Source organism: Cajanus cajan, chromosome 4, assembly GCF_000230855.2.
Source record: "Cajanus cajan strain Asha chromosome 4, NIPB_CcT2T_4, whole genome shotgun sequence".
Lineage (NCBI taxonomy): Eukaryota > Viridiplantae > Streptophyta > Magnoliopsida > Fabales > Fabaceae > Cajanus > Cajanus cajan.
Window position 1 is genome coordinate 21374341 of NC_138520.1, and position 13064 is coordinate 21387404.

At 42.0% G+C, this 13064-nt stretch overlaps 1 protein-coding gene across 1 annotated transcript; it reads right to left on the reverse strand.

Annotated features, from left to right (window-relative positions):
• Positions 1-11957: 11957 nt before the first annotated feature.
• LOC145957235 (uncharacterized) lies at positions 11958-12584 on the reverse strand. The gene has a single exon (XM_083073458.1). The coding sequence runs from the start codon at positions 12582-12584 to the stop codon at positions 11958-11960; it is 627 nt and encodes a 208-aa protein (XP_082929584.1).
• Positions 12585-13064: the final 480 nt, after the last annotated feature.

Genomic DNA, 13064 nt, shown 5'->3' on the forward strand with positions numbered 1-13064 from the left:
TCTAAACAAGTTTGTTTTAGTAGCTCAAAACAGGTTGTTCCAAAACCAGAACGGACCGTTCCCAAGTTGGAACGGGCCATTCCTAAACTAGAACGGGTTGTTTCAAGCTACTAAAAGACCCAAAAACCCTAATTGAGAAGGGCCAAAATGGGCCGTTCCAATGTAGTTCATTATAAGACACGTTTAAATCTGGAACGTGTCGTTCTACCATTAAAACGGGTCGTTCCAGGTTCAAAATTAACTCATAACTGAATGACCCAGAATGGGCCATTCTGATCTGGAATGGGCCGTTCTAGTCAAGTTTGACGTCTATAAATAGTAGACTCAGGCATTGCTCCTAGGGGTCAAAAAAATTGCTTCAGAACTCCTTAGAGCTCGAAAATTCTCTCTCTTCCTCCTATTGTATTTCTTGAGATTTTGTGAGTTACATTATAGTGTGCTAGGTTGCCAAAAAGAACCTAAGAATTCCCCTATTTGAAGATTCAATAAAGCTCGTCAAAGAGGTATTTCAGTCAACTCTCTACTATTTCCTCTATTTCCTTGTTTTTGAACATCGTTATAATAAAAGCAACCATGTAGACCTTTTAGAATCAACCGTGTAATTTAAATTTCAAGCATATGAATAAACATTAATAAAGGGGATCTAATATTTAATTTATTAATTCTTATCATGTTACCCTCATCATAGGGTACTGATTGAGGGCGCCGTAGGGGTGCTTAATATCTTCCCTACACGTAACCGACCCCCGAACCCAATTTTGGTTATTAAGGCCATCATTGGATTTTCAAAAAAAAAAAATTTCTTTTTCCAATGTTTTGAGAAAAATATTGGTGGCGACTCCTACGAACCATTTTCAAAATCATTAGTTAAGGATTAGTCTGGTTTCCGGACATTCTTTATTTGATGAGATTTTCAAAAGAAGTTTAAACCATTTAGTCGTAAGATCAAAAATCTTTCGGGTTGCGACAACATCTAACCATGGTTAGCTTAACTTACACTATAAGTTTAAAATGATTTTTCCTCAAATCTTGTGCATCTTTTTCTTCCTTAACATGTGCAAAAGAAATTATTTGATGAGAGAAATATTTTTTTCTTGAAAAACAAAGGGCTTTATCCTAAGTATCCTTTCTAAATAAGAAATGAGTTTATCCTTAAGGATTGTTATTTTCTTGGGGTCCTTTTGAACCCTTTTTATTCTACCAAAACTCAAAGTAAATTTGTATGTACTTTGTAAAATCAAAAGATGATCTTGGATCCCTCAAGAGTCTATAAGTTTTAATGATAACAAACAAAATGTTCTTTTAAAAAGAGGCTATTTTAGATGAAGCAAACATCATATTTCATCCGTAAGACAAAGGACATCAAACTAAGCATATAATCTGACTCACTACTAAATTTATTTCTCGTTATCAAGTCAGATTATTATTTGAAAGAGTATTGAATACTTTATTCCTTAACAAATCAAATGAAACAATTTCCTTGAAAACATCAAAAGTTGTTAGGAATGGAAAGTCAATCTTTGTGTCAGGAAAGAAAGAGAAAAATTCTAGAAATCACGAAAAAGTAGATAAGAACTCTGAACGCACTACTTTTCTCCCTACCTAAAAGAAATGATGATAAGTAACTGCTAAGATAAGATAAAAGATGAACATTTTCACACAAGGCATTAAATGCTTGCAGTAACAGCTAATTTACTCTCTCTCTGGTCTGAAAGAGAAGACAAACAAAACATCTTAAAAAGATTTCTCAACGGTCATTTTCTTCCGAGCTACTATATAAGAGATTGTCAAATGAAAACAAATATATATGAAGGAAGAGAGACAAGAAACAAAGTTACCACATTGTGAAAAATTTCTAAGTGTATACCATGTAGATAAATTTTGTCTTATATAGTTTATTTGTGCTACATTTTCATAGCATCACGTCTAGGAGAGATGAAACTATCCTTGTAACTCTTTTTAAATTTTTATTTGTAAGGATTAAGCCTAGAGAAGTTTGTAGTTAAAAGAATACTTGGTTATTAAACTTAGATAGACTTGTTTGTTAAAAGAATACTTGGGGTTGTTTACTTGGAGAGGCAAGTAAAAGAGTATTTGGGATTGAGTCAGAAATGACTTATTGAAAAAATATTTGTATCTTGTGAAATTATATGTACTTATCATATAATTATTCATCATATCTCATTATAGTACTCATAATAATATGTACTTATCATCACACCCCAACATTTCAATGTATCATCACATTTGAATATATTACTCATAACAACTCAACACATTATTCATCATATAATTATCACACATCAATTTCTTCTCATATGCACATCATTATCGCTACACATTCTCATCACATACTATAACATGTTCATCACATACTATAACATTTATCATTATAACGTCATTAACATACGATCTCAATCATAACAACATCATCATCAAACCTTAAATATCATCACACACCATAGTATTACTCATTATTATTGTAGACCCCTAAAATTGTCCGGGTCGGAAATAAGACTCGAAGACTCTCGAAGATCAAAGGAAAGTCAGCCAAAGGGACTCTTAGAAGACCGTGGGATGACAATCTATAGGTTTAGAGGTCTTAGAGTAACAAAAAATAAGAAAGTGAAGGGAATGAAGCCCAATACGGCCTCCCAAAAGTTCAGTACGGCCGTATTGAACATTTTAAACTACAATACGGCCGCACTGAACTCAATACGGCCGTATTGAAGTTTCTGAACTTCAATACGGCTGCACTGAACTCAATACGGCTGCACTGAACTTCAATACGGCTGCACTGAACTCAATACGGCCGTATTGAGGTTTTTTGAACTTCAATACGGCCGTACTGAATTCAATACGGCCGTATTGTAGTTCAAAACTTCAATACGGACCGTATTGACCCCCAGAGGCCGTATTGCGCCTCATCCCTATAAATATGACGTCAATTGGACGTCATTCTACTCTTTTACACTGAGTTTTAACCCTCTTCTTGAGTATTCTGGGTTTTTTTTAGCAGTGCTCTGCCTAGAAATCACTCGGAGAGTTGATCCGACAAAGTTCTCGAGTTCTGAGCTTTTTGCTTGAGTCTCGAACTGAGTCGAAGGGAAATCCTCCGGATTTCCATAGTTAAAATTTTCTAGGAGGGAGCGAGCGGGCTTGTAGAGCGAGGGAACGCCAAAAAGCTTCCCAGTTTTACTTGAATATAAAAGCACGCTTCAAAGGTTTCTTCTTAAGACCTTCCTTTTACTGCTTTCTGTGTGTATATTTAACTGTCATCATGTAGATAGTTAAGTTATAATTGTTTAGAAAAAATAGGGGTAATTTAGTAATTTCGCACTATTATTTTTAGAAATAATCTGTCATAGGGAACCCGAAAGGGGCGCTGTGGGGTGCTAACACCTTCCCCACGCGTAACCGACTCCCTTACCCGACTCTAGTTGTAATGGCCGAAGTCGATTTTTGAATCGATTGCCTTAAACTTCTTTTTCCAATGTTTTGAGTAAAACATTGGTGGCGACTCCATGAACCCTTCCTTTTTATGAAAACCGCTAATCCATGGAGGGTCCCGCTTGGGATTAACATGGATTGGCGAGCCTTTTAATAAAATTGCTCGTTTGACAAGGTCTCAGTTTGAGAATAAGTCATTCTAGCAATCCATATTTTTAAACAAATAAAAGAGTCCAACCATCCTTCGCGAATGCCGAAAGCCCGTTTCGGGCCAGTGGCGACAATTATTACTTATTTTAATACCTCCATCTTATTGTTATTCCATTAATGACATTATTAATATTTACACACTAGGATACACCATTTTGGCTAATCCTTAACACATTACTACTCATTCATATCTCAATAGGACTATTTAGGCAACATAATGGGTACAACATAGCATATTCCTTCAATATATACATCAATATTCATTAATCTTAATTTATTAGTAAACAACATCAACTCTTCCTCATGGTTCCTCCTTCAACAAATAGAATCTAAAAAAAAACAATTAAAAGAAATAGGCATGGCCTCTGACAAGGTTTAATCCACACCTAGTGTGGAGAGTCTAGAGCCTCTTTGCCAACCTCACACCAAACATGGGATTTCTGCAACATTTTTCATCAATTACTTCTCTTAATTCTTAGTCTTAGTATCTCCTCTTGACTCTTCAATTATCTTTTAAAACCTACAAAATAATTATTTAAATGTACAAAATAATTATTTAAATAATTATTCCCACCCTCTTCTAACTTGCCATATGTATCAAACACTTCAACATAAAATTTCATTTGGTCAAGATAATCAAATCACACTCAACAAACCTGATAGTAACATTGTTTCATCACAATTTGCCCAAAATCCTAAAAATTCATGGATAACCATCCTAACGCTCAGAACACGTAATTTTAATGTTAATTTAATCATCTAACAATTAAGAATCAAAACATACAACAATAATATAATTTCAATCAGAATTCATACGCGAGAGATTCCCTTCAAATGGATAACCTAAAAGGATCAGGGATCACATCTCTACCCTTATCCCTTATACATGTGTAGGATTTGATAATTCTCCTCTCCCTACCTTAAGTGATGAGCCTTTAAAAGCGATGTCCCTCAGGTAGCTTCTACTATCAATCTATGCTTTCTCCCACATCCTCTATTTCTCCTTTTGTGAACTCTTAGGGTTTTAGAATATGTGCAATTGGCCTAATCCTTTTTAACCTCTCATATTTAAATTAGCCTCCGAGTTGGACCTAGAGTCTAGTCCAAATATTTCTAATGAGCTCTACCCTTAATATTTTATTAATAAAAAATGTTTTAATTTTTTATTACTAATTATTCTAATTTATTATGTATAAAAAAATAGGATGTTACATAAGTCATGGGATGAGTATCTACCTCATATAAAGTTTGAATACAATGGGGTAGTTCATAAGGTCACCAAGATATCTCCTTTTAAGGTTATATATGATTTCAACCCTCTCGCACCTATGAATCTAATCCCTCTGTCTCATGTTGCTTATTTCTTACATAACGAATAGGCATCAAAGATAGAGTTTGTTAAGAAATTGCATGAGAAGGTTAAAACTCAAATACAACAACAAACAAAAAGATACACCAAATACAACAATGAGGGAAAGAAAAGGGTTTTCTTTGAAAAAGATGATTGAGTTTGGCTTCATCTTAGGAAAGAGAGATTTCCTACTAAGATGAAGTCTAAACGCAATCTCTAAAAGGGATGGTCCTTTCCAAGTCCTTTAAAGGATAAACAATAATGCATATAGGTTAGATCTTCTTAAGGATTATGGAGTGAGTAACACTTTTGTTGCCTATGATCTTATACAGTTTGTAGGTGTTGTTGACAATGAGGGGAAGCCTAATTGTCCTCAAGAGGGAGAGAATGATGGAATAGCCCTAGACCAGGGTCCTACTACTAGGGCTTTAGGTAGGAGGATTCAAAAGAATTAGGTCCATAATGAGGTTAGTGAGCCTAAGTTCATCTTGAGCTATTTGCTACTAAATATATAAGCCTAATGTCTCTTGTACACTTGTATATAGTTTACTTATTTTAAGCCTAGTATTTTTGGGGCAAGTAGAGTAGAAACTTCCATGTATTTTTTTAATGTGTAATATTGGGCTTAGGAGGTGCAACTTATCTTTGGGCCAAGTATTAACATTTGAAATGAATTAGATTACACATGTGGCCGGCCAAGAGTAAGGGCACTCGGTGTAATTCAATTCAAATTCAAATGTTAATCACATCGTTATAATTTAAGTCACACCTTTGTTGCTTACCATATGACACTTTCTTATAGGATAGGATAAATCTTAAATCTAGAAGCACATGGTGAACATGAGAAGTTGGAGCCAAAATTTGAATTCTATTTTGGATATCCAACTCACCCTAGTTAAGCAACCATGATTTAGTTTTGAATCATGGTTAGCCTAGGTTGCTCCATAAGCTTTCTAACTCTATATATTGCCATTTCCTACATGTATCCCCCACTTTTGAGCTTGTTCTTACCAGAGATCAGTCGTAGGGGACGATCTGCTGGGTAAGGTCAACAAGCCTCCTTCACGGGTACGCTTGTTGCTCCAAGATGGGGGTGGTACCTGCAAAAGAGACTCCAATGCTAAAGTTAGTGTTTGTGGGAGTATAAGTCTCGTATAAGTAATGCACGTACCTTTGTGTGAATTAGGGTTTCGTTGGGCCTTGGGCCTGAGATCAGTTTATGACCTATTTGGATGCTGGGCTGACGTGGCCTAGCGCATGTCCGAGGTCACGCTGCGCTGAGATGCTGAGCTTGAGCTCGGCATAGCGGTACGGATAGTACACTAGCCCCCCGAGCTCCGAAGACCGTGGGTCAAGGATTTAAAACCGAGCTCCTCAAGAGGTCGTGACCTTTCGCGTACGCCTGTCTATCAAGATGCCATGTGTCATAATTGTTGCCTTGTTCCCATAACGCATGGGCGGCGTGTTAATGGGAAGTGACGATTACGAAAAGATGACTCGTGCTCGTCATAATGGGGCTCATTAAATGTGTCGTCAGTTGTGCTCCCTAACTGACACGTGTCGTGGCCGTTTTGAATTTTGGAGGTTTCTTTTCTCTCTCTCGCGCCTCTCCCTTTTCACTTTACTCTTTGCACTCTCTGGCTTCTCGCGCACACTACTTTCTTTGCTTCATTTTCCATCTCCATTTTCTCTCTCTCCATCGCCGTTTCCGGTAACCTAGTTGTTGTTAGGGTTGTTTTCTGAGGAAGAGTACCATGTACTTCCTTTCTGTAGTCTTCTTTCTCATTTTTCTTTTCCGTCGTCCCTTTTCTTGAGTCTTTGATTTCTTGATGGTTGGAGAGAGTGGTGCCGCATCTTCCACGCCAGCCAAAGGTAAAGGCAAGGCGCGCGGCAAGGCGGTGGCTACCGGGACGGCCGCTGCCGCAAAGAAAAAGGCGGAGAACCAGCCTAAGGAGCCCATCCCTGGCATTCCTAGCTACGACTGGGTCAGGAGTGACGTGGGGGAGTTCCAGAGTGTGTTCAGGTCATTCATGGAGATCAATGCGATGCAAAAGTCGCATAGGATCTGTGACTCATCTGTCTCGAAGTTCATCCAGCTTGAGCCTTGTCGGCCTGATGAGCGTGTCTATATGGGGGGTCCTTATGACCCTCCTTTCTTTTATGTGTACCAGTGTCTTTTTAGGGATTTAGGCGTGTGTCTTCCCTTTTCACAATTTGAGTGTGATTTTTTGAATTTTATCAACTCGGCACCTTGCTAGTTGCACCCCAATAGTTGGGGTCTTTTGTGGGCTTTTCAAGTCCTATGTTCGGCCTTGGGGATAGAGGTGTCTCTGCCCGTTTTTCTCCATTTTTACTAGTTAAAAATGGGTGTTCCTCCTTATGGCCTGATGTCCCTAAGTGGGAGTAAGGATGGGGGTCTGTTTTCCCTTTACTCCCAGTTGTATAAAAATTTTAAACAAGAGTTCTTTAGGGTGATGCTTGTGGATGTCAACCCGTTGGAGGATGGGGTGTTCTATTTCGGCGGGTTGTCGAAGTTCCCCTTCTATTGGCGGCCAGCCCCGGCTAGATTTCACGGGGTGGGGAACTTGCAATTGTCGGCTTCAAAGTTCGCTGCTATTGCAAACCTTGAAGCGCTCCCTCGTCCTTTGGATTGCAAGCTCGTCTTGTCGCTTGCTAATTCAACGTACAAGGAGAGGGGTCTAGAGAGTGAGTATCTTGTCCTTTTCAGGTGTTAGGGTTTGTAAATTTCTCAGGAGGAGGAACAAGTGGCCCCCCTGGAGATGCGCAAGAAGAGAAAGAGGGGAGAGAAGGAGGTCGGGGGGACCTCTGCCCCTCGAGAGGCTGAGGAGGTGACCTCCAAGGCTGCTGATGCTGATGCGGTCGACCTCACTAGGAGTCCGCTGCCTGAGGGAGTTCCCCAAGCGGCAGCTGAGGAGATAGCTCAGGCCACCGAGCAAGTTGCCCAGGTCACCGAGGTGGGTGCCGAGCGGCCTGCCCCGGCCACCGAGGTGGGTGCCTTGCTTTTTGGTTGCTCTTCTATACTTCCCTTTCTCGTTCTCCTGACTTTGGAGTAAATTTTTGTGTTTTTGTTTTTGCAGGTGAGGGATGCTGTCGAGGTCCCGGTGGCTCCGAGTTCGGGGGCACCAGGGGCGGGTGTCCCTGTTGCTGAGCAGGGAGCGCCTGCCTTTGCTTCTGCTGAGGTCCATGGAAAGGGGCTGAGTTCCGAGGTTCCGACACCTACATCTGCGACCTCGGCACCGCCGTCTGGCCTGTCGAAGGGCCCCCCCAAAGGCCAATACCTCGCCCACCGCTTCGGGAAGGATCGCTCTTCAGAGGATATAGATTCTCTGTGGAGCGCGAGGTTGACCTCTGAGAGATTCTTCCCCAAGGACTCCCTGAGCACTACTGATCAAGCTATGATCGAGTCGGCTGGGCCGGTGGAAGGTCTTGATTCTGTCGAGGTCTTCCTGCAGAGGACAATGGCTATCATGGACCACTGGAAGCATAAGTGGTCCAAGCAGCAGGAGGACCTGGCAAAGCTGAAGGGCCGAGTCCAGCCTTTGAGGGAAGAGAATAAGGCTTTGAAAGAGGAGAATCGGGCCTTGGCGGGTGCTCTCGGGGATGCCAAGCTGCAAAATGAGGCCGAGCTTCAAGCCACCCGGAGGGAGTTGGAGAGAGTTCAGAATTCCTTGGAGATTGCTCTAAGGTCTAATGAGACTCACGCTGCCCAGGTGAGTGAGTTACGGGAGCTCGCCAATTCTTCCCGGAGTCAGGTGCGTTTCCTAGAGGACGAGGTAACCTCCCTCAAGGCCGATCTGGTGGCGGTGGCCGAGAAGCGTCTTTGCGACGAGGTGCTTCTCGGTGGGAAGGAAGAGGAGGTCGCCGCACTCAAGGTGGATCTCGCGAAGATGGCTGCGGAGAAGGCGGAGCTGGAGAAGAAGCTCGAGGAAACTGAGCGAGCTGTTGTGTTTGAGCACAAGAGGGGATTCCTCAAGGCAGCTCGCCAGGCGAGGTTACTTGCCCCGGGGTTCGACCTCTCCACTATGCATGTGGAGAAATAGGTCTGCTTCAGGAAGCTGGTGAAAGAGGATGACCTTCCGGATAGCTCAAGTGAGAACGCCTCCGCCTAGGCCGTCTTTATAATAACTTAGCTTTATTTTTTGTATATTTCTTTCTTTCTTGGGATTCATGTTTCGAACTCGTAATCGTTGTTGTGTATATATTTCTTCTTTGAGTATTCTCAGCTTGCGCTTTCGATGAGTTTATTTGGAACTTGATTTCGCGTTTATGCTTTAGGCTTAGTTTTTGCCTGTTTGCGCGGTTCAAAAATACGTTCGGAGTTTGCTTTGCATTTTTCACTTTGGTGCTTAGACTTGGCTTGGAGCAGAGTGATTTGTACCAAGGTTCGAATTTGCCCTTGGGCGAAAACGAGATAGTTCGCGGTAGGGTTCGCGCTCGACCTCAAATTAGAGTAATCCTGCCGAGGTTCGGACTCGACTTCGAGTTAGAGTAAAATGAATTGTACGGAGGATCGAACTCGACCTTGAATGGCTCATACCCGTGTTCGAAGTCTACCTTGGACTAGAGTAAAATGAATCACATGAAGGTTCGAACTCGACCTTGAATTAGAGTAAAGTGAATTATATCAAGGTTCGAACTCGACCTCGGAAAAACGTATTAAGGTTCGTACTCGACCTCGAATTAGAGTAAAATGAATTATATCAAGGTTCGAACTCGACCTCGGATAAGCGTATTAAGTTTCGTACTCGACCACAAATAAGAGTAAAATGAATTATATCAAGGTTCGAACTCGACCTCAAATTAGAGTAAAATGAATTATATCAAGGTTCGAACTCAACCTCGGCGTGACTTAAAATGAATCATATTAAGGTTCGAACCCGACCTTGGTTTAGCATAAAGCATCTTGTGGTAAAATGATGTAGATAAGAGAATATGAATAGAAGAGAATGAGTTATTTTATTGATGGTATGTATGTGCCTCGTTAAAAACCCTCTCAGCCAAAACCCATTTTTCTATTTTTTGGGACAAAAGACTGAGGCGGGAAAAGAGTGCACAGCTCATTCATACAAATTTAGCTGAAATAAAACTTGAGATGCGTGGCATTCCAAGTCTGTGGGATAGCTTTGTCGTTGAGTTCTTCCAGCCTGTATGCCCCGTTTTCTAAGTCTTCTACAACTCGGAATGGGCCACCCCAGTTGGGTGCAAGCTTTCCGTCTGATGCATCTCTCCGTGCTTCGCCCAACAGTCGCCATACCAGGTCGCCAACTCGGAAAGAGTGAGGTCGCACTCGCGTATTGTATCTTCTGGAAGCTCGGAGTTTGTAGGCTTCTTCATGAATCCGAGTTTCATCTCTGAGCTCGTCAATCATGTCAAGGTCAGCTGCTAACTCTTGAGCGTTCTACTCGCTGTTGAAGACCTGACATCGGTGAGATGTCTCTCCAATTTCCACTGGGATCATTGCGTCAGCTCCGTAAGTCAGCCTATAAGGCGTTTCTTGCGTTGTTGACTGGGGGTGCAATGGTATGCCCAGAGGATGCTAGGGAGTTCGTCGGCCCATTATCCTTTAGCGTTTCCTAACCGCTTCTTAAGCTCTTGGAGGATGACCTTGTTGGCGGCTTCGGCCTGGCCATTAGTCTGGGGGTGCTCCACCGAGGTCGGAAGGTGTTTAATACCGAGCTCCCGGAGGAAGTCCTCAAAGCTTTGTGCGATGAACTGCCTGTTGTTGTCGGTGACGAGGGAATGAGGGATGCCGAACCTGCAGATGATGCTTTTCCAAGTGAATTTCTGAACATTGTGATGGCATCCTTACTTGCATGAACTTGAGATGATCAACAAAGAATAGGACGCCTTCTCCAAGGATCAAGTTCTTCAAAGGTGGCACAAGGTTTTAGGGTGGATGATGATGGAATGGATGAAAATGGAGGTTGGGTAGAAGGTGTTTGAGGAAATGCTTGAGAAGGGTACTCTAGGGTTGGCTCACTTCATGATGATGAAGGCCACTTCTAGGGATGTGTCTCTCAAGGTGGAGATGGGAGGGAGGTGGCCGAATTAGCCAAGGGTGACTAAGGAAAGATATAAAGGCACAAAAGGCTCTCTTTATATTCAATATCCAAAGTATTTACATGATGCATAACCTAGGGTATTTATAGGAGTGGGAGGAATTTAGGGTTGCATTTGGAGAGTGCATGGCTGAAATTCACAAGCCAAATGCACACCAAATGAAATGCAAATTAACCCTAGATGCAACTTGGTGGCCAAGGATGGAATCTTTGGGATTAGTTAGGCTACATCTAGGTACATGATAAAACCATGCAACCTTTGCCCTCCACTTGGGCCTAAGCCTTTCTAACACCAAAAATAGGTCCAATAGCCACAAAAAATATGTCTAGGTTTTTGTTCCCACCCTAATCAAATACCTTAGCTCAAAGAAAATAAACCCTATGACTAAAATACCCCAAAATACAAGGGTAAAATGGGAAATACAAAGAAAATAAACCCTATGACTAAAATACCCCAAAATACAAGGGTAAAATTGGAAATACAAGTAAAATAGATCCTATGTCTAAGATACCCTAAAATACAAGGGTAAAAATGGAAAATCAAAGACAAGGGAAAATAGGCATAAAAATAAATGCTATGCTAATAAAAACTTAGGAGCTAAGGTCAAAAAGTGGTCTCACTCCTCCTATGGTTTTTCAACACTAACCCATTCCTTTTGCTTCCTTCAATACGTCACCTCTTGGACTTCTTGGTCTTAGTGTTATTCCATCACATTGTCGGTGGTGATCTTGGCGAGTGGGCATGCCTCGATCCACTTGGTGAAGTAATCAATTGCCACCAGGAGAAATTTGAGTTGACCTTTTGCGGGGGAAAATAGTCCCAAGATGTCCATTCCCCACTAGGCGAAAGGCCACGGGGACATCATCTAGTGGAGAGCTTCGGGTGACTGTCGATGTGTGTTGCCAAACTGTTGGCACTCTTTGCATTTTTGTACGTAGGCTTGGTAATCTGACTTCAAGGTGAGCCAGTAGTAACCAGCTCGGAGTACCCTGGTCACCATCGAGCGCGCTCTGGAATGCATGCCACATATACCTCGGTGGATTTCTTCGATGACATAGGCGACTTGAGGTGTGGTCAAGCATTTGAGCAAAGGGGTGGAGATGCCGCGCTTGAACAGTTCGTCTCTGACGATTACGAACTTAGCCGAATTTACCCTCATTTTCCGAGCTTCATCTTTATCTTTGGGTAGAGTTCCTGACTTCAAGTAGTTCCAAATACTTGTCATCCACCCTTGTTCTTCGCTGTCGTTGGTGTTGACGACCTTGTCGTCCAGGTTGGACGAATGCAAAGTTTCTTGGATAACGGTTCGATGTTGTCCAGGGCATTTGGTACTGGCGAGCTTTGATAGGAGGTCGGCTCTGGTATTTTTCTCTCGCGGTACATGTTGTATAGTGAACTCGTCGAAGGACGAGATCTGGTGTGATGCCATGTGGAAATATCGCTGTAGAAGAACATCATTGGCTTGGTATGTCCTGCTGAGCTGCTCTACCATGAGTTTTGAGTCGCTGTTGCAACTCACTCTTCATGCTCCGAGATCGTGGGATAACCTTAGCCCTACAAGAAGTGCCTTGTACTCCGCTTGATTATTGGTCACCTTGAAGCCAAACTTGAGGGATTGCTCCAAAGTGACTTGATTTGGTCCTTCCAAGATGATACCTGCACCACCACCCTTAAAGTTAGAGGACCCGTCAACATGTAAAGTCCATACCTGTGGTTCATCGACTGAGGTTGGCATGAGTTCAGCTATGAATTCGACCAGGCATTGAGCTTTCAGGGCACCGCGACTTTCGTACTGGATGCCAAACTCGGACAATTCTACTGACCAGGCTATCATCCGCCCGGTGAGCTCTGACTTTCTCAGGATCTACTTGATTGGGTAGTCGATCTTGATGACCACCTGGTGGCTTTGGAAGTAAGTTCGGAGATGCCGAGCTGCCATGACAAGCGCTAGTGCGAGCTTCTCAATCGTCTG

Coding starts and splice junctions, on each gene's coding strand:
- LOC145957235 (XM_083073458.1), bottom strand. CDS start 12,584: ATGGTAGAGCAGCTCAGCAGGACATACCAAGCCAATGATGTTCTTCTA.